At 37.5% G+C, this 25,116-nt stretch overlaps 4 protein-coding genes across 7 annotated transcripts; 2 read left to right on the forward strand and 2 right to left on the reverse strand.

Annotated features, from left to right (window-relative positions):
• Window positions 1-3,782: 3,782 nt before the first annotated feature.
• LOC137940440 (low affinity sulfate transporter 3-like) lies at window positions 3,783-7,472 on the reverse strand. The gene is made up of 12 exons (XM_068785505.1): window positions 7,000-7,472; window positions 6,865-6,913; window positions 6,459-6,666; window positions 6,168-6,342; window positions 5,991-6,056; window positions 5,676-5,906; window positions 5,454-5,580; window positions 4,921-5,207; window positions 4,591-4,784; window positions 4,407-4,492; window positions 4,247-4,323; window positions 3,783-4,171 (listed from the first exon to the last, which is right to left on the reverse strand). The coding sequence occupies exons 1-12, from the start codon at window positions 7,315-7,317 to the stop codon at window positions 4,022-4,024; spliced, it is 1,968 nt and encodes a 655-aa protein (XP_068641606.1). The 5' UTR covers window positions 7,318-7,472; the 3' UTR covers window positions 3,783-4,021.
• A 5,744-nt stretch (window positions 7,473-13,216) lies between these two features.
• On the forward strand, window positions 13,217-18,276 carry LOC137940425 (sulfate transporter 1.3-like). 4 transcript variants are annotated; one of them, XM_068785485.1, is made up of 14 exons: window positions 13,217-13,240; window positions 14,579-14,937; window positions 15,024-15,072; window positions 15,155-15,362; window positions 15,450-15,624; window positions 15,713-15,778; window positions 15,863-15,976; window positions 16,060-16,176; window positions 16,265-16,391; window positions 16,539-16,825; window positions 16,905-17,095; window positions 17,305-17,390; window positions 17,515-17,591; window positions 17,726-18,276. In XM_068785485.1, the coding sequence occupies exons 2-14, from the start codon at window positions 14,614-14,616 to the stop codon at window positions 17,876-17,878; spliced, it is 1,974 nt and encodes a 657-aa protein (XP_068641586.1). In that variant the 5' UTR covers window positions 13,217-13,240; window positions 14,579-14,613; the 3' UTR covers window positions 17,879-18,276. The 4 variants fall into 4 exon arrangements, with proteins under 4 accessions (XP_068641586.1, XP_068641584.1, XP_068641587.1 ...); XM_068785483.1 differs by lacking the exon at window positions 13,217-13,240 and adding an exon at window positions 13,309-13,601; XM_068785486.1 differs by lacking the exon at window positions 13,217-13,240 and adding an exon at window positions 13,609-14,057.
• Window positions 18,277-19,663: 1,387 nt separating this feature from the next.
• Window positions 19,664-23,589, forward strand: LOC137941412 (uncharacterized). Its single transcript, XM_068786806.1, has 10 exons — window positions 19,664-19,822; window positions 19,918-20,198; window positions 20,420-20,558; window positions 20,737-20,858; window positions 21,122-21,325; window positions 21,540-21,599; window positions 21,692-21,830; window positions 22,003-22,121; window positions 22,239-22,463; window positions 23,288-23,589. Exons 1-10 carry the CDS (start codon window positions 19,684-19,686, stop codon window positions 23,480-23,482), a joined length of 1,623 nt encoding a protein of 540 aa, XP_068642907.1. The 5' UTR covers window positions 19,664-19,683; the 3' UTR covers window positions 23,483-23,589.
• A 592-nt stretch (window positions 23,590-24,181) lies between these two features.
• LOC137940149 (chaperone protein dnaJ 20, chloroplastic-like) lies at window positions 24,182-24,700 on the reverse strand. The gene has a single exon (XM_068785087.1). It carries the CDS (start codon window positions 24,698-24,700, stop codon window positions 24,182-24,184), a length of 519 nt encoding a protein of 172 aa, XP_068641188.1.
• Between the last annotated feature and the right edge of the window lie 416 nt (window positions 24,701-25,116).

The following is a 25,116-nucleotide window of genomic DNA, read 5'->3' on the forward strand; positions in this document are numbered from 1 at the left end:
CTCTGTAAATATATTCTTCTACTCTTCCTTGCTTCAGATTGCCACAATTTCATCACCCAAATCTTTGTTCCCTTTGTAAATATATTATTGATAGTCAATTCCGAACACAATAAAAGTAACTCTAAAAAAAGCTTCAAGTGATATGCCACCGATTCTAAGTTCTTTGACACCATAATTAAACATTGAGTGCACTGGTACCCAGAAAGAATTTACCTTAATGCCACACAAGCATCTTATCACAGATAATTGAGAGAAATAAAAAAGAAATCACTATTAAAACTTTTTTTTTTTAAAAAAAATCCTCCCAGGTAGGGGTGGATCCGAACCGAGCCGGCTCGGTTCGGCTCGGTACCGGCTTGGTTTGATTCGTCATCTATTGAGCTCGAGCCGAGCACGAGCACCGAAATCGGCTCGTTTACCTTAACAAGCTAAGCTCGACCGAAGCTAGGTTCGGTTCGTCGACTCGAAGTGAGTCGGATCGGTATAAATCGATAACGGGTTCGCGAGCGAACGGGGGAAAATTTTTCCTCCCCCCTCGTCACCGCCGACCCCTCCCATCGGTTGTTGTCGTCGCCTCTATCGCCGTCGCAGTTGTTCGCCGGCCGTCTCCACCGTCGTCGCAGCTGCTCGTCGGCCGCCTCTGTGGTCGTCTGTTCGATTTCTTCCTCTCCTCGCCGTCGCCTCTGTTTCCGTCGTGACCGTCATCCCCAACGATAGGTCCTCCCCGGCGCCGTAACCCCGCGTCGTCTCGACGGAAAACCAGAACAGGGGAGAAATAATCTCCCCCCTCCCTTACGAGAAGATGATCTCGCACGTGCGATTTCGCATGTGCGAGATCATAAAATAAAAAAATTAAAAAAACTTTTTCCTCTGGAAAATATTAAAAATAAATTTTATAGAAATAATTTTCTATAAACTATTAGTGTCTCATGTTTTTTTAAATATTTTTCTAATTGAAATTTTTTATTAAAAATCATATAATTTTCTAAGTAAGATTTTTCGTACCAAGATGGGGTAGAAAACTGTATAGAAAATTTTTGAATAAGTATTTAACAGTTGATGCTGTAATACTTTTAGCATGAAGCAATTTTCATTGCAATTTTGTGTTTGATATTTTATTTAATTAAAAATTTATCGATAAGTATAATAATATATTAGATTGATTATTATTTTTTATTTATTTCCCTAGAAGAGACAATAAAAGGTCCATTTAACTTTCCTAAGAAAATTTTAAAATATTTCCTATAATTTTCTAATAAGTCACTAATAGTAATCAGATTTTATTTAAAGGTTTTTTTTGGAATATGTATCATAGGAAAAATATTTTTAGTTTTTCCTAGAATATAAATTTTTATCTAGGGGCACTAAGGAGGCCATAATAAATTATAGCCAGATTCAAAAATTACAAAACAAGCTAGTCAGCAATTGGAGTAAAAAATATTAATATTGGTGCATTTTAATCCATTATTGAAATTCAATCCTGAACCTCTCCTATCATTATATTTTTTAAAAATGTATGCATAATTTTATATATAATTTATTCAAAGCCACCCCTACGTGCGAGATCATAAACAAGGAAAAAAAAACTCTTTGTCCCTTCCTCATGACTCTTAAATATATTGAAAATATATTTTAGTCGAAATACGTTTCTAGAGACTATTAGTGGTTTTTTAAATAAATGTTGAAAATACATTTTTAATAGAAATATAGGGACCATTAGTGCCTCATGTTTTTTCAAAATATTTTTCTAATTATAAATTCTTTTTAAAAAAATAATATAATTTTCTAAGTAAGATTTTCTTGCCAAGATGGGTTAGAAAACCATATAGAAAAATTTTGAATAAGTATTTGATAGTTGATGATATAATACTTTGAGCATGAGGCAATTTTCATAGCAATTTTGTGTTTGACATTTGATGTGATTAAAAATTTATCCATAAGTAGAATAATATATTAGATTAATTATTAATTTTTATTTATTTCCTTAGAAAAGGCAATAATAGGTCCATTTAACTTTCCTAAGAAAAATTTAAAATATTTCTTGTAATTTTCTAATAAGTCTGTAATAGTAATAGGATTTTATTTAAAGGACTTATAGTTTTTATTTGGGTGATTGTAAATTGATAGTGATATTTTATTTAATTTTGTTGTGTTTGATTATTGTATGGAGTTTATTTATAATGTTACGCTGTGTATGAAGTGTTTAGATTATTTATGGAGTGTATAAACAATTTTATGAAGTGTTTATGGAATGTATAGACAATTTTATGGAGTGTTTATGGAGTGTTTATACAGGTATTATGTATATTGATTATGCCCAATTTTAAGTAGAGGTCATGCCGAATTTTATACAAGTATTATATATATAGATTATGCTCAATTTTAAGTAGAGGTTATGCCCAATCTTATACACATATTATATATATATATAAGTTATGCCCAATTTTATGTAGAGCCAATTTTATGTAAAATGTATGCATAATTTTATATATATTTTATTCGATATATATTTTTTGAAAAGTTTTAAATGTATGTTGAGGTTCGAGCTCAGCTCGAACTCGTTGGGCTCGAGCTTGATAACAATTTTAGGCTCGAGACGAGGTTCAGCTCGAAACATGGCTCAAAATATTTAAATCAAGCTCAACTCGAACATAAGCAGGTTCGGGCTCAATGTCACCCCTACTCCCAGGTATCCATTTCCCAGTTTCATTTTTTTGTGTTTAAGATTCATATAATCCTTTAACGTATTGTCTCTTGTGTAATAAACTTTTATTAGTTTGTCGTAGTGTTGCACTCTTATGCCGTTTCACCATATCCAAACCCCGATGGGTGTCCTTCACCCCGTAAAAAAGGATCAGAATGATTTTTATCACCAAAGTCGTATTAATTATAAATGTTTTAAAATAAATTTTTATAAAAAACTATTCTAAACTTTATAAGATGGTATTTTAGGGGAAATTTTTTATTAAAAACAACTGATTTTTTAAGTATAACATAAAAAATAAAAAAAATTAAAATGAAAAGAAGATTGGAACGAGCTAAGGGTCATTTGCCTTAAATCTGACCAATATCACCAGTTTCATTTTAATAAGTTTACTAGCCCTCCCCCTCCCCTCTCCATACCCAAAGTCCAACAAAGCCTTGGAATGAACTTAATGTTCTCTCCATATCATGATCCTTGAAATATTGCTCCTACTTATATTCCTAAATAGACATCACCTAAACCCTACACACATGCTATTCTCTGTTCAAGTAAGACTAGTCTTAAGTGGGGGTCTTTTCCTGTAGAAAATGCAGGTCAAATCAGTTTCTATCAAGTTACTTGATGAGATTCCCTTGGTGTTTCTCACTCCATTCTCTTTCAATGTCATGAGCTAGACTTTGATTTGTACCCAGGCAGTGCATGAGGAAGTGCTTCTCTGTTCAAGTAAGACTAGTCTTAAGTGGGGGTCTTTTCCTGTAGAAAATGCATGTCAAATCAGTTTCCATTAAGTTACTTGATGAGATTCCTTGGATGTTTCTCACTCCATTCTCTTTCAATGTCATGAGCTACACTTTGATTTGTACCCAGGTAGTCTATGAGGAAGTGCTTCTCTTTTCAAGTAAGACTAGTCTTAAGTGAGGGTCTTTTCCCGTAGAAAATGCATGTCAAATCAATTTCCATAAAGTTACTTGATGTGATTCTCTGGGTGTTTCTCACTCCATTCTCTTTCAATGGGCACGAGGAACTGCTTTTGCCCAGATTGCCTGCTTCTTGGTCAAATGGTTACAGATTGGGCAGAAAAACAGTTCTCACTAAAATGGGAGCCTCTTCTATGAAACAAGATAAAGAGTCAGAACTGCAGACCTCTCTGGTGACTGAATTAGTTATACATGTGTGCATCTAGTTTCACCAAACCACCCCAATTATTTCTTTGCACATATTTGAAATATTACAACCTGTGGCATTTTCCTACAGTGAAAGCAACTTGCGTAGCATCAGAATCACAAACACACTCAAGCCAAACGGTAGAAGGGACAATTAAAACGTCAGCCCTGCCTTGTTAGACCCAAGGCAAGCATTTACAGCTTCTGCAACAGTAAGAAAGATCCACTCTGAGCCTATCTTCTCCACGAAGTTGGCCAATTTAAGCTTGTGAATCACTTGCCATCTTGGATTGGCCATGGCTAGCTGGGTGCAAACACCGTGTTAATGAATCTGGATGATTTTGAGAACAGTAAGCAATTCTGGGCGAGTTTGGCTTACCTCTAACCCTTGAGAAATCAACTTCCTGTGCAGTTCTTCTAATGCCTGGATCCCGGAAGTGTCAATGTTCAGGACATCTGGAATGGCACTTCATTCATTAGCCAAATTTAGATGAGATTCCAAATGGAAATACTGAAACAAGTATTACAATGAGACTTACTTGAGAGGTCAATCACTACTCCACTGATTTTCTGTTCTGCATTTTCCTTTGATTCGTCTTGTCCATCTCTTAAACACCGTATAATCCTAAAAGGGTTCGTGATCAATCATAAATTAAATTACACCGTTTACATCTACTCCATTAAATTTAGATAGATTTATTTATTTTTATTTTTTTTATATACCTTTCTCTAGTGAAATTGGCGTTGATGAAGCACAATAGAGCTGAGTCAATGCGGATTATTAGCAAGCCTTCAGTTTTCTTGCCCACAGGATATTGTTTTATGCTGCAGAATGTTTCTGTCCCTGGGATTCTTCCTAACATCTCTATGCTTGGCCGGATCGAATTTAAGAAGATCTTACCAAAAGAGATTATTATCTGCAACTCAAAAGGGTCAAGATTAGAATAAACCATATTTTTCAGGATTTTGCTTAGGATAACTTTAAAGGCTCAAGATTTTTTTACAGTTTTCTACATAAAGATAATAAGAAGTCAATCAAGAAAAAAACCTTACCGCAACTAAGAGCCCAATCTCCACTGAACCAAACAGTACACCAAAGAAAGCTCCCATACAGGTGAGAAAATCTAGTTTGTCAACTTTCCAAATTGTATATGCTTCCTTAATGTCAATAAGCCCTGGCAGAGAAGATAGAATAATCGATGCAAGAATGGCAGTTGGGGTGTAATATAACAGCTTAGTAAGCAGCTCCAGGGATATAAAAACTGCAATGGCCATGACTATGTTGGAAACTGTAGTTTGGCATCCAGCACTGAAGTTTACAGCTGTTCTAGAAAATGAACCTGAAATTTTTTTATCAAATGGATGAAATGGTTGGGATATGTACTTCTGGTCAGTCAATTAAAAGTGTACAAATAAGTACTAAAGATAATTATAATCTCAGATTTTACTGTGGCATCAAAATATTCAGCTGAAACAACTATAGAAAACTCAAAATCCCATGACTTAATCAATTCATATGGACTGGAACCAATTTCTCCATCAGTAATACTGAACAACTCCCACATGAACTGGTTTGAAAAATTCACCTGTAGCCACATAGCAAGAACTCAAAGATCCCACAAGGTTCATGCAGCCCATGGCCAGCATTTCTCTATTCCCGTCCAGCTGGTAACCTTTTATAGATGCAAAAGATCGACCAACAGCAATAGCTTCCTGTGTTATTTCTGTAGAGTTAGTACATCCATGCTCAATATGATAGTAAATGACTAACAACATATGCAAATCAAAAAAGTGTTCGTTAAGACAACCGTGAGAGCAATGATGCCAGAAACTAATCCAATTTTCACAGCTTCTCCTACATAAGGCCCAGTAAATTGCAGTTCATGAACTGAACTTGGCATAATCCCTCCTTTAACATGTTTTACAGTATTGACACCATGTTTATCTGCTCTGGTTAAAGCAACCATCATGGTAGATAAAATAACTGAGAGCAGTGGAGCAATTGCTGATATCCAGAAGAGTTTCTTTTTTCTTCGCCCCTGAAATTTGAAGAATTATGGTTATTTGATATTAGATTTCACATGTATGATCAAACAAGGATGAGATTACATTATGGGACTTACTAAGAATCTGGCTGCAAGGATTAAGATCAGGAACGAACACCCAATGAGAAAATTATTTGGGTTCCACTGCAATAATTAACACAAGAAGTGACAGTTAAATTGAAAGACTCTGATTCAGTTCTAACTGCCAGATTCTTCTCTGCTTCAGTACAAGTTCCCTGACGGATTAAAACTTACAGGAAGATGAAATGAGTTGAAAACAGCTTTCAAAACAGAGACCACATCAGTTTTGTTTGTGAAGTGACTGATCCCAAATAGTCCTTTCAGCTGCTGAAGGCCTATTACTATGGCTGCTCCTCCCATGAATCCAACAATGGCAGCATGCGAGAGAAAATCAACAAGAAAACCCAGTCTACAGCAGCCAAAAAAAATAAAAAAAGATCCATACCATTTTAATCAATAAAAATATGATACTTGAGAGCTCAAAATACGGAATTCAAGAAAAGCTGTTGAGCTCAGCAGTCCTACCTGAACAATCCAAATGCTGTTTGGAACACGCCGGCAAAGAAAGTTACAGTGAAAACAGTCTTCCTGTAGGCACCAGGATCCACTGAAGGGTCTACCAGTTTTTGAACCATGGAGGACAATAGCAGTGAAACCACAGCAACTGGACCAATAGCTATCTCTCTGGAACTCCCCATGACAGCATATATAAGCGCTGGGACGATGCTTGTATCTAGTAAACAAAATTCATTACGCCAAATGAAACCAAGTTGAAGTACGAAAACTTTCAAAGCTTCCCAAAAACTCTCAAGTTGGTAGCTGGCAACAGGGATGACACACTGGGTCGCCATTAGAGAGACACAAATATACAGTAAAAATGCAATAGTGGCTACGTTAATTATCTATAACAAAAGATATCAAGGAAACTTACAAAGGCCAAACTGAGGATCAAGTTTCGCCAGATTAGCATATCCAATGCTCTGCAACGGAAGTTAGACTTCAAATACATATATATATAGAACATCGTAGCCAAATTCTTGCTTAGACAAGTTGAAACTCTGCTCACCTGTGGGATGCTAAGGCTTGCCAGCGTTAAACCAGCTAGTAAATCACTCCTGAATTTGCCTCTGTCGTACTCACATCCCCAGCCAATGATAGGAAACAAGCCTCTAAAGAACAGAAGAGCCCGTTTTGACGTAGGCTGCTTCTTGGCCACAGAGGACTTGTTTCCTTGAGCAAGAAAAGTCTCTCTGACAGAACCCAAAAGCTCCTGCCATAAGCTCGGAGGCTTGGGGAAGCTCAACAACCATCCCACAGTCGCTGTGGGACGATTGCCCTCCACATCGACCTCTTCAGGGGAATGTTCATTCCATGATGAACCCATCAGTGGTTTGAAGTGTTTGGAAGAACCCAAGAGTCCTCCCTCAGAGATATAAACGAGCTTTCACCATTAAAAGGCAGGATTGACTGACTGGACCATTGCCAAGTTTTACGAGCTCAGAACGGGTTCCTTTCATGTCAGGAAGCGGAACATCAACCTCAAGCTATAAGTTATGTGAAGGAGATGAAGAGCAGCCTGATGTGAAGTAGTTATTTATAACGAAACGGATATCAACTTGTTAGACATGCAGTAATTCTATCAGTGATTCTTTTCTGTCTGAGTAGAAAAGACGACGATGTCCGGGGTTGACTCAATGATTGCTGGCGTATATTTTCAAATGTTATTCCTGTTCCCAGTGGTACAGGCATCAGTTTGTGCTACACTTTATCTCTACAGCAACTTGATTCTATAACAAAAGGCTGTATAAAAAGGAGAGAAGGAAAACAGATGAAGGAAGAAGGGAATAAGAACACCTCAGATTGAGCCTAGTATGAAATAAAATGTTGCTGCAGTAGACTCTCTCTCACGCTAAATGTCAATGATTAAAACTACTGACGCCAATGAAACCTCTAAGGAAATAAGATCCATGGAAACTCTATGGAAGTTTTATTTCCCCCGTTAAACTTATTTTATGATTTAAACTTTTTAAATTTAATTATACCGTATATATTTAATGAGAAAATTAAGTCCTTGAGCGTATCCTCCATGTCTATACCTTGAGTCGGGTCTAACCCTTTATCCGTTCTCCGTCATAAATTCACATATTCGTTATTATTTTCACATGATGACCCTTTTTCACTTTCCTTGAGAGTCTTCGATGTACATATTTTGTTCATGTTACATCCCCACAACGAAATAAGCTTTATCTGAAATCTATCAAGTGTATCTTCTAGGTATTATGTCTTTATGTACATCTCTCAAACTTCACTCAAGGGTAATTTGTTTGTTCCTCAATTTTTTTTATTTAATTTAAATATATATAATTTAATTGTTTTTTTACAATTGAGTTTCTGGTAACTCATCTCGGAGAGAACCCAGAGAGACAAAGACAAAATCAAAAGAGAGAATCTCTAAATCCTCTTCATCTTTTCTCCAAATCAGTGAGCCTTTTGTCTGCAGTCAAAATTCTCTTTCCTTCTTGGAAAAGACTTCTCCTAATCACATCTCAACGTAATCAAGAATTGAAACAGATTTGAGAACCGAATTTCTCAAATTTTTGTTCTTTTCAATCATTACCGAATACGTGCAGTTGGTGAAACAGAGTTTGATACTTATCTAAACCTGGAGAACTCAATTCTTCCTTATCTCACTGTCGTTGTCTGTTAAGGGAAACTAGATATCAGCGTTTTCATGACTCTTGTTGTCAAAGAGTGTCTGGCCTTATCTCTGTTGCTACTTCAAAGAGGACCACTGCACTCATAACTTGACCAAAACGTGTGCTGAGAGAGGACTAAAAAAGAGGGAACCCGTGCTTGTGGGTGGAGGCGATAACTGCAAAAAGATGTAAGGTTCTTTTCTACCAAAGTATCTTCAACTTGGCTAGAAAGTTGCACAGTTCCATAACAATGATATTGCTTGTTTTTTTTTTTTATATATGCACAGTGTCTGGTGCATTAACAGAGAAAGTCAGTCTCCTAGAAGTGCATCTGCGTCACATTTCTGAATGAGAGAAAGACAGGGATCAAACGTTTACCTGCATTCTTCAATGTCTTCCCAGTGTTGAAGGGCGTTATGCAGTTGAAGATCATCTTGTCCTTCAAGTTGACAAACCCCCCCTTATTGTTTCCTTGCCTTAGTATAAGATAGTTTATAGGGGATCAGGAACAAAATTTGGAAAAACTCATCACGCAATAAAGAAACTCATCCTGAACTAATGAAAGAAGAGTTATGTTTCTTGAAGGCTGAATACCTTGTAGTGTTCTTAATCACAATCATTTGCTCCCAAAATTTTTTCATTGCCAGATAATACATTATCTGTGCACTCTACGCCAAAAGAATGACAAGAGAGTGGAGAACTGTTGAAGTTTCAATATATGAATTATCTCTTACAAAATCCAAGAATAAGGACAAGAGAAGCAAAAGAATACCAACCTACAATCGTCTATCCGCCAAGGCTTTAAACAAGAAAAAGAAGGGTATAAATTCCAAGAGAGAGAGAGAAAGAGTGCCGGAGCAGGAAGTTTTTCTGCTGAAGAAAATGACAGCCAATTCCCCAGAATTCACATCCATCCAACTAGCAGACGCTTGGCACCAGTTCAGATCGACCAACTCTTAGTTCCTTCCAGAACTGGGTCCCGAAGAATCATTGAAGTCTCACTGACCATTTTCCATTATCTTGCAAGATCAGAGCTGGGGTACTGATCTTCCTTATGGACTTATTTGCTCTACTGTTAGTGGCCTGTAAAGTTGTATGGAACCCGTGTGGTAGGAACTCTGTGGTCCTATTTTACATCACATGAACTTCCATTCTTCCCATCTTTATCCACTGCTCTTTCACTGGTCTCAGTTTTTCAATCTTTTATGAAATCCAACCACTCTCACATAAATCCACACAACAAGCTTCCTATTCAAAGAAGCTTGGAAGCATAAAGAGTTATAGTATCTTTTTTTGCATTTTTATGTTATTAATATTGTTCCACACAACTGGTTTAAAAGATTATAATCTCTAAGCAGATAGAATTTAGTTGATGATTCCAAGTGTTACACTTTGGGGCAGCCTCTGGGGGAATCATTAAGAGTTGCAGCCAGGGCATGAAACCTATTCTATCTCTTTAGATTTTCAATCTATAAGCTCCACCAAACCATATGGATCAATCGGGTGGGATTAAGGCCTGCATGGCTTTGAAGCTGTTGGGTACATCTCCTAGAACTAGATTTCTCTTCTACACCAAGTTTAATGTGCCAGGAAGCTCCCTATTTTAATTCTGTTATTGTTTCTCTATTAAAGTCGATTACAAAAGCAAAAATATGCTGATGATAGCATGATTTTAAGTGCTCACAATAAAAAATCGTTAGAAGCAGTGGAATCCTTCGTGTAGCTGGGCTACTTTTGGGTTGCTTCGTGCTCATTATCTCTTGCCACTAACCAGGTTCCCTGTCCTATCAAAGTCATTAGGTGTTGAAACTTGAAGCACTATTAGTGGAAGCCTGCCATTCCTTTAAAGTCTTTTTCTTGATTACCAATATCAGAAAAAGCTCATAGGCTTTTTAAATCCTGATGAACTTGATTTATCCCCTTCACTATATAAACTTTATGTTGTCTTTTCAATTGCTCGGAAGATGAACAGTTTGCTGTAGGACTGTTACTGCTCTAATTATGCAATGATCATGCACTGATGAGAATCAGCTTTAAAAAGCTCACAGTGAAATATGGGAATGGTTTAAATTTCTAGTGCTTTTACCTGTCCATTATGGTTGGTACTCATAAGTGAATCTAATTCTCCAGGTCTGGACACCATCAGTCTGTCCAGGACCTTGATTCCCGATTTATATAGACAGAATGGTGGGTTTCAGGACAGTTTGTGGGTAGTCAAGAAGCACAAGATAGGTAGGATAGCATTCAAAGCAAGTGAAGGGGCACTCAGAGAGAGCAATCCTTTTCTACAAAAAAAAGGGGAGGGTATCTCACTGTTTTCAGGAAGAAAGTTTCAGACAAAAACTTTAGAAATTTGCTGTTTGGACAAAAGCAGGGACCTCCAGGCTCCGAAGCATATCAATCACGTTTGGAACAAAAGCAGGGACCTCCAGGCTCCGAAGCATATCAATCATGTTTGAATAAGGCCATGTTAGTGCCTTTTCCATGAAACGTTGGAAATGCATTTCTAGTAGAAATATGTTTTATTTGATTTATATTTTTATGATTTTAATGGTCACAATAAACAATAATTATGTTTTATTATCCAATTTTTTTTTAAAAAGATCTCGTTTCGATAAATGATAGAAAAATTTTTCCATCAAAGTCATGCTAACGTGTTGCCTGGTCGGACCAATCTCAGCATCTATGGGGTTTAAACTTGACACGGGCATAGAGTGGTTTTGGACCGTTGATTTGGTCGGCTGATAGTCTTTGGCATGAGAAGTGGATGTGTGGTTTACCTGCATTGACCTCACAAACAATAATACAGAATCTTGTGAAGATTTCAAAGCTTTATCCACTTCTCTCACAATTCTCCCTTCAATTATCCATCGATCCATCCATCCACAATGGATAAGCAGCTCATTCATGTCATTGTTCTTGTTAAATAAATAGAATAAATTATTCTTAATTTAACAATATCTTAATTATCACTCTTAAATTAATAATTTAATATAGAGTTAACAGTAATAAATAAAACTATTATTTTAATTAATAATAACAAATAAAAATAAAATACCTAAACAAAGATGGTTATTTATTATAGTTTTTAATAAATATATATATTACCTACGTTATCTAAATTATCTAAATTCAAAAGGGGGGCGGTGAGAGGCAGAGAAGTCGAGAGAAGGGGTGGCGAGAGATAGAGAAGCGGAGAAGAGGGGTTTGTGAGAGACAAAGAAGCCGAGAAAATGTGAAAGGGGGAAATTGAAGAAAGAGAGGAGTTGAGAGAAGGCGATTAGGGACAAAAGATAATGCGAGAGGATAGGGTTCTACAAGACAGTTGAGAGGAAGGCATCGAGGACGAAGCTAAGCGAGAGAAAAGCAACATGGTAGCACAACAAGAGGAAGCAATACAACCAAGAGCGTAATGTCTAGAGAGACTTAGAGAGCATTTGAGAGACATAGATAGATACAGAAAGTGTCGAGTGAGCTAGTGAAAGTGAATTATATAGTTCGTTCACTTTCACTTTACCTCGGGGTGCATTAACAGGACCATAGAGTGTTGAATTTTAACATTTTTAAGCTTAATTCCACTATGGAAAATGTGTCAACCATACAATATCATAATTTTAGGGTCCTAATTACTAGTAAATTTGCTTGATAATAATATTTTTTTTCTTATACTTTTACTGACATTTGAAGAAAATTGAGTTCAAAATACAGAGAAATGTTTGTTTCCCTTCCTGTCTCATTTTCTCCCCCAAGAAAGTGACCATAAGGTAATATTTATTTTTATTAAGTGAATTATGCACAAGAAGCTATTTTCGTGAAGGATTTTATAAGAATGTAAATGTAATTTTTAAATAGTTTTATCAGTTATTCTAATAAGAGGATCATATTAGGCTGTATTAGAAACTAAGAGCTATTTTTAAAGAATCAACAAAGCTTGGACTAGGGAAAAGCCCCATAATAATCCTATAATCATATGAGACACCATCAAGTTGAAAATAATATTTCCTAAAGCTTCCCATTACGTATTAGAGATTTCACATACTAAAAATCATTCTTTTTCCTAAAGTTTTTTCTACAAAAAGCCAGTCCCCGACTGTCTGATCAATTCCCACGTAAAAGCTTCACCTGCTCTCTGCTAACCAAGGAAAAATATTTACTATCATCACTCCTTTGATCAGTTAAGATCGGTTTCCCCGGGTGTCATTAACAACCGAGCGAGAGAGTCGTCGATTCTTCCTCCCAGTTTTTCGTGGAAAATACATATAATAAATCATTCATCGTCTTTCCATTCTTTCCCCGACTTGATTTGGACGATTTGATCTCACCCTTTACTGGATAGCAAATCCTCGTAAATAAGCAATTCCTATGAATATGGTAAACCCAGTACTGGTTCAGGCAGGAGACGGTTGAACGGGCGACTGCGTTTTGTAATAACAAATGACACTTGTCAAACAAACAGATATAGGAATTTGGAATAGGAGGGGAGCCCAGTTCAACATTCATTGAATCTGGACGGGATTTCGTCGGTCGTTCGGGTCTTGTCCCAAGTCTTGAGGACGTCGAGAGCCATCGAACGTGGTGGGAAGGCAATAATGAGAGGACGGGAAAACAAAGGTGAAAACTTTGCGGTACTTTGTTCCCTTTTGTGTTTAATGTTTTTCCAGCGCTTACTGAGAGCTGTGTTTTTGTTTTTTTAAAACGGATCTTTCCTTTTTCCTTTTTCTGTGAGAGCATCATCGTCTCTGCACTTTCGAAGGTTTGCATGTAAAGGCGCGGTGGTGGGCACTGGCCAGGGATATGAGAGTCTCTCTAGTTTGCGGTTTTTTTGAGAATACCAGAATATGAAATAGATTTCCTGGGATTATCGATTATTTTATGCTCCTTTAATCTGGGTGGTTTGTGTAAATTGAATTACGTCAGGTTGGCTTTTGGGTTTTAGAAAGAGCTGGGATCGCTGCCAGCACCGGAAATTGTCGTGAGTTTTTGTTAGAGTTTTGTTCCTGTTGTCACTTAGTTTGATATAGAATTCTGGGTGGGTGTCTGTTTATCCATTCTTCGTTGAAGACGAGAATGAGAGCTTATGCCATTTGCTGTCATTGTTACATCAGATTTCCCTTTTGTAAATTAAACCGGGATACTTCTTGTTCTCTTCCGAAAATTTAGTCTTGTTGCTTCGAATCTCTTCTGTAATGAGTAGTGTTTTCCGACCTGCAAGTAGGTATTCTGTTCTCTTGCAGCAGCAGGAACTGGGACTCAACAAGCGGGCCCTGAACGAAGTCTTTATTCTCTTTTGCCTTTTTATTAAGGACACAACTTTTTGCCAGCCTTGTCTGTGGGGATAAAGAGCATGATCTCGTGGAGAATGGAAGTCGTTTCTGGCTTTTGCTCTGCATTCTCTTTTTATAAGCTTTCCATGGAGTTGCTTAAAAGAGTACTCACAACCCCAAGTCAACACCTTCCTTCATCATTTTTTTAAAGAACGAGTAAACATTGTTAATGCAATTCTGATCCGCCTAATTTCTTCATTATTATAGTATTCAATAATCAAATCTGACGGTTCATTTGCTATTTAGAAACATTGGCAATCTCTACTGGCCTGGCTGGTTCTGGTTGTATTTGGTACAAATAAGATCTAGATTCATACTTAAGAGCGTTTGACCTGGAACTTCAGCTAAAAACTTATATAAAGAGCTTCTCTAGTTCATTCCTTGCCAGAGAAGAGATTAGAAGGCTTCAGCTTGGAGCTGATACTGTCTTTGTTATCTCTGTAGAAGCTGTTAGTTGTTTCCTTTTAATCAAATCAAGCTGTGTTAAAAAGGTTGCCATCAACATTTTGCTATTTACTCTTCAGTCTATATATTTTTGTGGGTGGAATGTATTGGAATATGTCATGTCTTACTCTCAAGTGATCCTTTCTTTTTGTCTAATGTGATCTGTCTTGTCCGTTCTCAGATCGTTCAGGGCAATCCTCTAAGTGTTCTTGTTAAATGGGGCACTCGGTTTCTGATGATCATCAAGCAACAGACATGGATATAGAGAGCCATCGACATGTGGATGAAATACCATCGATTCACAAAGTGAGGCCTCCCCCTCGGCAAAACCTCATGAAGGAAATCGCTGCATCAGTGAAGGAAACTTTCTTCTCTGATGACCCTTTCCGGCCTTTCAAGGACCAGACAAAATCAAGAAAAGCCATCCTAGGGGCCCAGGCTCTTTTTCCCATTCTCGAATGGGGGAGACACTACAACTTGAAGAAATTGAAAGGAGATATTATTGCAGGTCTAACCATTGCCAGTCTCTGTATTCCTCAGGTAGACAACAATCAAATTCAGTAAGCTGAGTTCGTTTTAGGCTCTTTGCATATTATCACTAATGTGGAGTTTGTGCTTCTGATTAGGATATCGGCTATTCGAAGCTTGCAAACTTGCCTCCACAATATGGGTTATGTAAGTTTGCTGTGCCAAATTGATCTTGACTCGATAATGTGTGTCAGTTTTTCAACCATTCCTTATGTGTGACACATTGCAGACTCTAGTTTTGTGCCTCCCCTGGTTTATGCATTTATGGGGAGTTCAAGAGACATTGCCATTGGACCTGTTGCTGTGGTGTCTCTCTTACTAGGGACACTGCTACAAGGTGAGATTGACTATGTTACTCATCCGGAGGAGTATCTGAGACTTACCTTCACTGCTACCTTTTTTGCTGGCGTAACTCAAGCTGCACTTGGTTTTTTCAGGTTATTGCTTACAGTCACCAACTGTTTCTCTTTTCTTGTTTGTTTTATGCTCATACTTGGGCGTTTCTAATTTAAATTTAACTCCAGATTGGGCTTCTTGATTGATTTCCTATCCCATGCTGCAATTGTTGGGTTCATGGGTGGGGCTGCAATTACTATTGCTCTACAACAGCTAAAAGGTTTTCTTGGCATAAAGAATTTCACTAAGAAGACCGATATTATTTCTGTTATGCATTCTGTGTGGGGTACAGTACATGATGAGGTACAAGATTTAGCAAGCACCATATTGGATGTTATCTGTTCATATCATTTGCATCCATTGATTGTTACCATTTTTTGTGCCTTGGCAGTGGAATTGGCAGACAATACTAATTGGGGCAGTTTTCTTAGCTTTCCTTCTATTCGCTAAATACATTGTAAGAGCTGATTCTTCCCTGCACATGCCTTTAAATTCTTACAAAGCTGTCTAGCTCTCTACTTACACTATCATAATCTAACAGGGGAAGAAGAAGAAGAAACTTTTCTGGGTGGCCGCCATAGCACCTCTAATCTCTGTTGTATTATCCACCTTTTTTGTATTTATTACTCGTGCTGACAAGCATGGTGTTCAAATTGTAAGCATGAATTATTTTTAACATTTATTTACCATTCATCAGAAAGGCGTTTTGGTACTGATAACTCTGATGATGACTAATAGGTGAAAGATTTAAAGAAGGGTATCAATCCATCATCTGTGAATCAAATTTATTTCTCGGGTGCCTTTGTTGGCAAAGGTATCAGGATTGGTGTTGTGGCGGGGATGATAGCATTAACGGTATTTACCAAACTATAATTCATAAGATGTAGAAACATTTGTTTTTCTCTTACTTAGTGCTTAGATTAAATTTCTGTTGGTTTATCAGGAAGCTGCAGCTATTGGCAGAACATTTGCAGCTATGAAGGATTATCAGTTAGATGGAAACAAAGAAATGGTGGCCCTAGGGGTGATGAATATAGCTGGTTCAATGACTTCTTGCTATGTTGCAACAGGTAACAGAAAATGGAGCTTCTGAACTAAAGCACAGCTCATGACTCAAAGCATTTACAAACTTTGGCTCAGTTTCTAGGAAATGATCCAAATTTATTCCTAATGGAAAGTTATTGCCAGTCTCTCAGATGATCAGGCTTCTTGTGCAGGTTCCTTTTCCCGGTCTGCTGTTAATTACATGGCTGGTTGCCACACTGCAGTCTCTAACATTGTGATGTCAGGAGTTGTCTTCCTAACTCTAGAGTTCATCACACCACTCTTCAAATACACTCCAAATGCCATCCTTTCATCTATCATTATCTCTGCAGTGATTGGCCTAATAGACTATGAGGCTGCTCTTCTTATATGGAAGATTGATAAATTTGATTTTGTTGCCTGCATGGGAGCATTCTTTGGTGTAGTTTTTGTATCTGTTGAGATTGGTCTCTTAATTTCAGTAAGATACAAGACTGGGTATTCAAATTTTAAATTATCTTTGATTAAAAATTTCTCCCCCTCAACATTTTTTTAAACAGGTCTCAATTTCGTTTGCAAAAATTCTTCTACAAGTGACAAGACCACGAACGGCATTACTGGGCAACCTACCACATACTTCTATCTATAGGAATATTGAACAATATCCTGATGCAAAGAAAATTCCTGGCGTTCTGGTTGTACGAGTTGATTCAGCCATATATTTTTCAAACTGCAACTATGTTAGGGAAAGGTATTTGACACTCTTTCAGTTATAATTACAGTTTATTTCTAAGAAAATTTGAGGATGTACTTAAAAAGTAGCTACAACACCTGACATCCCAATCACAAATTGTTATGTCCAGTTTATGTTCTGTGAAAACGAATTATTGAAAGGCAGGTTTTTTTTCTTTTTTTGATTGAGTTCGTATTGTTCTTGAGATTAAAAGTTTTCGTATGCAGGATCCTGAGATGGTTGGCAGATGAAGAGGAACAGCTGAAAGAAAAAGGCCAAACACCAATCCAATTCTTGATCGTGGAAATGTCACGTAAGTAACCTAATCCTATATCTTTAGATCCTTCTATCGTAGTATATGAATAGGCATCGTCTCCCTTCTCATGGTAAACACAACTACAACTATTAACCTGTTCTTTCTGCTTTTGCAACTTCAGCTGTTACTGACATAGATACGGGTGGGATCCAAGCACTGGAGGAACTGTTCAGGAGTCTCCAAAAGAGAGAAATTCAGGTTGGAAGATTCTCTTTCTTGCAAACCTTTCTACTCTAATTTTGTCCATAAATAATGAAAAATTGCCATCGATAGACTTCTAAATTGTAAAGAATGTAAGCTGGTCGTTACCTTATTATCTTCTCTGTTTGCAGCTTGCTCTTGCCAATCCTGGACAAGTAGTCATTGACAAGCTATACGCCTCCAAACTTGTAGAACTGATTGGTCAAGATCGGATCTTCCTTACCGTGGCAGATGCTGTGAAGACTTGCTCTCCCAAGGCAGTAGGAAGCTTAGCAGAGATCTAAGAGAGTGGAAAGAGCAGTTTCTAATCTATTTGAATAAAGTACCGAGAAAAAAGGAAGTATTTCGCTATAAAAACATCAGCAGATGGTTGCTACTGGTTTAGGAAATTTAGAGAGAAGTCAAGAAATGTTTCGCCTTCATGAGGTAATGAAGATAGCTATCAGTTGGGAAGCAACAATGTGTGGTGACTGCTGGGGGGACAACGGATGGGATCAAAACCTAGATTGTGATAGATCCGGAAGATGATTTACAGAAAAAAAGGCGCACTGAGCAATTTGTACAGCTGAGCCACTGGATAATGTAAATCACAGTTGCAGACAAAATGCCCAGTTTTGTCAAGCTAGCTAGTTGGAAGCGCAACTTCTTCCATATCCAATAAAATATCTTAGTGTTTTGCCCATTAGAACGTGCACAAGCTAGAAACCAAACTCAAATGTCCTGAAACCAGAGAAGTTTCTGCGCCAATGAAAAGATCAAGGCATGGTGAGGAAAATGTAATCAAGGTAAATGGTTCTTAAATCAAGCATACCTGATTGGCTAAATCAGCTCACCAGAAGTGACAGCATTCGCATGGAACTGCAGAGAAATAAGAAAAATTGCCGAGCTAGGAGAAGATTAAACAGAATCGAACAGGCCGAATCTGAACAATCTGCTTTTATTAAAACAACGCAAGACGCTTTATTTTTCCAACCACAGCGTAAATTGTGAAATTCACGGCACTAAAAACATTAAAATATGGTCATTTAGCACTCAATGAAAGCACGGACGTGGCGGAGCCACTTTTTGATTCTTATAATTTTCCAACAAAAAATTTCCAAGGTTGTCGTATCAGCATTAGCACCTGACAATTTGTATTATATTAACGCAAGATTGTATTAGGGTTTCGAAAGAGCCACCTTGTAATTTCATTCTCACTTTGGTCCCATAATGGGGCTTATTTATTTTTAAATCCTATCTTGTAACCCTACCTTTCATCACTATCCTATCTTGTAACAGAATTTTAATATATAGAAAAGGACGAATATAAGGATTGAAATACATAATTCATTCCTCCATTCCCCCAAATCAATGTTTGCTTTGACGTCGACACAAACGGGAGTACTTTACGAAAAACAAGTTAGAAGTGTTATAATGGTTCCCTTTACTCTTGTAAACGGTAATTTTCCGTACTTAATATTAGAGTTAGGTATGTTACGTTCAGCGTTCAAATCTAGTAAAAGGCGATCAAGAATAGGCGGGGCGGGTATCAAAGTGAATTTTTTATATAAATTCATGATAGTTAATATTATATTTAATTACTACTTTATAATTGAGAATTTAGATATAATAAAATTATTTTGATTAAATATTTTAATATTATAAAAGTAATCATTTATTTAATTATTATTTTTATATATTTAATTAATTAATTGATATTAATTTTTTTACAAGTTAAAATATATCTTTTAATTTATTAATAAAAAATTTTAAGTAAAAATTATAAAAATCAAATTCATCAAAATATTTTTTTAATAAAAATAACACAAAGAAGTATTCTACCCTGTATTTTTCTATTGTACACATTAACATAAAAAATAATTCACTTTTATTAGGTAATTTATTTTCACTTTTATTTTTATTTTTAAAATCATTATCTTTAAAATAATTAATATTAGAAAATACTTTCTCATTTATATTAGTTAATAAAATGTATGGAGTGAAAAAGACTATTCCATGCCAATTCCTAACCAATAAAGCATCAGGTAAAAATTTCATATATCCACGCTTCTCCCCTAACCAACATTGTCACACTGCAGAGCTGTTTCAAATGGTTCTTCTGCAGCGCTTCCATCATCTCCTCACTGCCTCCTACTCCATTACAAAGCCTGCTCTTCTTCCTCACCTTCTCAGCCCTGCAAAAGCACTTCAAAAACCCAGAACTCTAACGATCAAATCGCATCTTCAAGGTTAATTGATATTCCTGCTGCAAAACCCTAGGTAAACCCTTCACCTCCATTTCTACTCTTATCTTATTTCAGTCTTCTTTCTTTGCTTATAACAGAAAACATCCTAACTTTCCCTGAAGACGAGAGAGTCTTCAGTTCTAAAGCTGGTACTGGCTCGAGCACTATTGCGGCCATTGTGACTTCCCTGGGTGGTCCACCTGGAGCGGTTGGTATCGTTCGACTGTCGGGTCCAGCGGCGGTGGACGTTGCAGCTCGTGTTTTCCGCCCAGAAAGGGCTAAGAACAAGCAGACATCTAATTCTTCTCCTTGGAAGCCCAGGAGCCACTTTGTGGAGTATGGCGTCGTGTCTGACCCTCAGGGGAATCTTGTCGATGAGGTGCTTCCACAATTTTGATACTTTTGACTATTGATGCAACTTTAATATAAAAGAAAAGTAAAAACAAGAAATTTACTATGAAGCTTGGATGCCCTTGTTGTTTTGAGAAACTGAACTGTATGTCCGTATTCAGTAGTTCTTTAATGTCAGCTTCTTCTCTGCGGTTGGCTCTTTTTCTGGTTTTTCGTTAACCTATATTTTCCCATTTCTCGTTTTGTCAGGTTTTGGCTGTACCCATGCTGGCCCCGAGATCATACACCAGAGAGGATGTGGTGGAGCTGCAATGCCATGGCAATGATGTGTGCCTCCAGAGAGTTCTGAGAGCTTGCTTAGAAGCAGGGGCTACGCTTGCTGAACCTGGTTTATTATGTTCTTTTTCATTGTGCTTGCGTCTCTGATGTTTCTATTGTAATGTGCTTTAATTGCAAAATTTGAACTTGAAATCCACGATGGTGAATTAGGCTCAACCATTTCCGGTCTGTATATACAATTTCTCGTGCCTTGGTCCTGACATTACCTATCTGATCTCAATTTCCAGGTGAGTTCACTTTGCGTGCTTTTCTAAATGGACGATTGGACCTTTCTCAAGCCGAAAATGTTGAAAGACTTATCTCAGCTAAGTCCATGGTGGCTGCAGATGCTGCATTAGCAGGGATCCAGGCATGTACTGTTCCTCCAGTCTCCTGTTAACTTCCAAGTTTACTTCTTTGGATAGTGGTTGGGCACTTTTAGTTGTCCTCCATCATAATCAACGTGAAGAACATTTCATAACAAACAGATTCTTTTTAGATTTACAATGTCTGAGACCCTGAGCTAGTAGTCTCTTAGTTAGTTAACTTGGTGGTGCTTTGTGTGAAATGTTCTGGTTTTGCTGCATTTGATAAGCAGTCTGATGGCAAATGAAAAAACTTGTTCTATGATAGGGAGGCTTTTCTGGTTTAGTCAAGTCACTGAGGAGACAGTGCATCGAGTTGCTAGCAGAGATTGAAGCTCGCTTGGATTTTGATGATGAGATGCCACCTCTAGATCTGAAATTGCTGATGGATAAAATACATTCTATGTCACAAGATGTTCAACAAGCACTGGATACTGCTCATTATGATAAACTTCTACAATCTGGAATACAGGTATTTTTGAGTAAATGAACTGTGTAGCTTGGTAAGGTCTCTTAAATGTTCGAACCGGTAATGTCATTCTTTAGTTGAGACAGACTTCTTGAATAATTGGGAGAAAACAGCTTTTCATTGGTTATTACGTTTTTTAGTTGTTATTTTCTTGGCTTACTGAATGAATGATCAATACAACCAGATCTACCACTAAGCCTTGTTTCTCTTATTACAGATTGCAATTGTTGGCAGGCCAAATGTTGGGAAGTCAAGCCTCCTCAATGCATGGAGCAGGGTAGGTTGCTTGATGGTTTAGCTCAATGCTGCTTACTTGGACATTGTCTTCCTCAGATTTATAACTGAATGAAATATTTTTCTAGCATGCAGAGTGACAGAGCGATAGTTACAGATGTTGCAGGAACTACAAGAGATATTGTGGAAGCTAATGTGACTGTTCAGGGAATTCCTGTAACTCTATTAGACACTGCTGGTATCAGAGAAACTGATGATGTTGTGGAGAAGATCGGTGAGATAGCTCTTTCAGTCTCAATAAAAACATTGGGAACGTTCACATTCAAAATTATGCTCCAATTAGTAGTATGGCTAAAATCACCATTGCAATATGGTTTGGCTACTTGTCCATTTCCATTGCCTATTTTCCATTTCTATCACGAATTAAATCTTTAAATTTTGTGCAGGTGTGCTGAGATCAGAAGCAGTTGCTATGGGTGCTGATGTGATTGTCATGACCATTAGTGCTGCTGAGGGCTGGACTGTGAATGATTCAGAACTTTTGAAGCGTATTCAAAGTAATCAGGTTCAGTGCCCTTCACTTCCATATTTTCCAATTTTTGGATTTATTCCTACCACAAAATATTCCAATATCACTTGGACTGATGTTACTTTCTACTATCGTCTTCTTCCTTGAGTACAGGAACCCGGCGGAACTGCCACCCCAGTTATTCTTGCAATTAACAAAATAGACTGTGTTCCATATGAACGCATCAAACTTCCTGAAACAACAACGAACACTTTCAGGAAGCTTGTTTCAACATGTGCTGTCACTAGACAAGGAATCCAAGAGCTAGAATCAGCAATCCTTGAAATTGCAGGCCTTGATCTAATTGCTTCAGGAGGACGAAAGTGGACAGTTAATCAGGTATACAGCTATTAGTTGTCTTAATTTGTTGGACGTTTGTTACATCTGGTTATTTTCCTCAAGTGTGTGGTCCTCTGCAGTGACAGAGGAAACTGCTGCAGTTCCTGGCTATGTCCTTGTGACTGCATTTTTTATTTTAATTACTGGTGTGATTTTTTTCTGCTACAATTGGTAGGAAAAATGATGTTGATTCCTTCGTTTTTTTCAATTGCTTTCAGAGGTATCACTTACCCATCAAGTGGTGCTATCGACTGTTAATCTCTTTTAGCAGAAACTCAATGTAACATTTCTACTTGTATGGTAAGAACTAAGAAGATGGATGGTTAGGAGGAGTGAGGACAAGCTCGATGTTGCACATGGTCAACATTGTCACCTTAGCAGTTGCATGGACTGGCTATGGCCCTGATGATGCTATTGCTTTCTATGGCATGTTTCTCATATCAGCCACAGGTTTTAGGAGAGTGCGTCTGGTTCATACTGTATCATAGTTTGTGGCCAAATTGTCTTAGAAAAGTTCGAAGGAAGATATGGGTGATAACACTCAATTGCTGACAACTTAGACGATGCAGATCTTGGGCATTTTACCATACCAAGATCTTATGTGATATTCTTGTCTTTCTTCTCAATCAAAGTGAACTGTATTATTGGTTAACCTGACTCCAGGCCAAGCTTATGCAACTTAATTTGACTGGCTGACTGCATTTTTATCCATACCAAGGCTTCTTTATCTGTGATTTTATTTGATAGTTTTGTAATCAATACTACTGCTTTTGTAATTTTCAAGCGAGGCTTGCTTAATGTTCTTCTTATGCTGTTCTTGTCAGAGACAATGCGAGCAACTTCTTCGGACCCGTGAAGCTCTGTCAAGATTAGAAGCTTCAATTGTAGAGGAATTGCCTTTGGATTTTTGGACGATTGAGCTGAGGGAAGCAACACTGGCCCTTGGACAGATAACCGGAGTTGATATCTCAGAAGAAATCTTATCAAACATCTTCAGCAGGTTTTGTATCGGCAAATGAACACGGCATCGCACCTCAACAACTTGAAAATTATATTTTCTGTAATGTATGTATTCGTACAGCTTGAAATAATTAAAAAACACTGCTGATATCTGGAGAAAATATAATTAAAATACTTATAATTGCAATAGATATATCGTGATAATCATGAAATCTTTGCTTTTTTATTATTTTTTATTGTATAAAGAAAATCCCCAAGATATTTTTTGGAACTTTCTTTGATCGCTATCAACAATTTTTATTTTCCGAAAAATCTAATTAATTAAATTCTAAAATTCTACAATGCGGGGCAACTTGGGTTCTCATGAAAACAACCTGTCATTGGGTGAGGATGGGTCTAATTTTTTTTCTAATTTCGATGCAGATCTACAGGGTACAGGGTTTTTTTCTAAAAATCTGACCTGAACGGGACGACGCTACCCCCACTATAGCAATCGTAGGCAAAAACTACGCTAATACATGAATGAATCTGAGACAAAACCTCGTTTTCTACCACTTCGTCTTCCCGGAACTTCCATTATTGCAAGATTTAAGGAAAAAGACTGTAAATTGAAAATATGATATATTATTCGAAATTCCCAGTAATATCAACACTTATTAAAAATAATACAAAAATCAAAGAATTTAAATCGACTAAATAGTTCAGCAGAAACACAGAGCTCACGGTGAGCTCAGAAATTCTTCCATGGATTTCGCGATTCATTCCCTATTGGCCCTCATCCTACTTCCCCACGATCCCTCTCTGGCATTCCTCATTCGATAATCCGACTGTCTCTTCAGCTCGCTGAGCTGGGCCTTCCATGCTTCTCTCACCAGGTCCCATCTCTCCACCCCATTAATCCTCCTCCCAGCTTCGGTCAAACCCAGTTGATCGTCATGATTCTGACGCAGAGTGGGATCAGAGAGCGTCTGGTAAGCCATGTTCACCTCCACAAACATCCTTGTAAACTCTTCCTTCCTCGTCGGAGGGCACACGTCAGGGTGGTACTGAAGAGCCATGCGTCGATAAGCCTTCTTTATCTCGTCGAAACTCGCATTCTCTGATTCCAGAGAAAGAACTTTGTACAAGTTCCTGTCTCCTCCTCCCATGGCCATCTTGCTTGCCTTGCATGAAACAGCTGCGCCATATCGTCTGTAACTTGGAAACGTGACAGAAGGGGGCCTCATCCGAATTGGATCACTTCTGATCATAAAGCCAGATACAATAGACGTCGTCATACTTTCGAATGAGCCGATTCAATCAAAGAGCAAAGAAAAACCGACGGTGGGTTTTCAGTAATAGTTTTTATAGAAGCCAGTTCACAGATTTCTCTCTTAGGTATTGCTTGCTGAAAGTGTCAACGGATGGGGGAAAAAGACAGGAAACTCGTCCGTCTGAGGCGGTGAAAAGAACAAAGACGATCTTCTATTCAACGCGGTTTCATTCCAAGGAAATATCGATGAGAAGAGGAAACTACTGGTGAAAGCGCCCGCTACCGAGTAAGAAAATCTGTTCAAGTGGTTGCTTTCACTAATGGCGATTTCGGTGGCGGCGCTTCATGGATTAAAAACACCATTTTTAGGGATTCAAGTCAAAATCAAAAGTAATTTGTTATACTGGTGATAAAGAGATTAAGTAACCATGCACGAAGTTG

The sequence above is a fragment of the Aristolochia californica genome, unplaced genomic scaffold (assembly GCF_029961685.1).
Source record: "Aristolochia californica isolate CCGP_79_NKW_82.1479 unplaced genomic scaffold, dmAriCali1.0.hap1 SCAF_9, whole genome shotgun sequence".
In the NCBI taxonomy this organism is placed as follows: Eukaryota; Viridiplantae; Streptophyta; class Magnoliopsida; order Piperales; family Aristolochiaceae; genus Aristolochia; species Aristolochia californica.

Coding starts and splice junctions, on each gene's coding strand:
- LOC137940440 (XM_068785505.1), bottom strand. CDS start 7,317: ATGGGTTCATCATGGAATGAACATTCCCCTGAAGAGGTCGATGTGGAG. Junction 6,914..6,999: donor CAAGCCTTAGCATCCCACAG/GTGAGCAGAGTT, acceptor CTTCCGTTGCAG/AGCATTGGATATGCTAATCT. Junction 5,907..5,990: donor TCCTTGCAGCCAGATTCTTA/GTAAGTCCCATA, acceptor TTCAAATTTCAG/GGGCGAAGAAAAAAGAAACT.
- LOC137940425 (XM_068785485.1), top strand. CDS start 14,614: ATGGGGCACTCGGTTTCTGATGATCATCAAGCAACAGACATGGATATA. Junction 14,938..15,023: donor CCAGTCTCTGTATTCCTCAG/GTAGACAACAAT, acceptor GCTTCTGATTAG/GATATCGGCTATTCGAAGCT. Junction 16,392..16,538: donor TTCTTGCTATGTTGCAACAG/GTAACAGAAAAT, acceptor CTTCTTGTGCAG/GTTCCTTTTCCCGGTCTGCT.
- LOC137941412 (XM_068786806.1), top strand. CDS start 19,684: ATGGTTCTTCTGCAGCGCTTCCATCATCTCCTCACTGCCTCCTACTCC. Junction 20,199..20,419: donor AGGGGAATCTTGTCGATGAG/GTGCTTCCACAA, acceptor TCGTTTTGTCAG/GTTTTGGCTGTACCCATGCT. Junction 20,559..20,736: donor GGCTACGCTTGCTGAACCTG/GTTTATTATGTT, acceptor CTCAATTTCCAG/GTGAGTTCACTTTGCGTGCT.
- LOC137940149 (XM_068785087.1), bottom strand. CDS start 24,700: ATGACGACGTCTATTGTATCTGGCTTTATGATCAGAAGTGATCCAATT.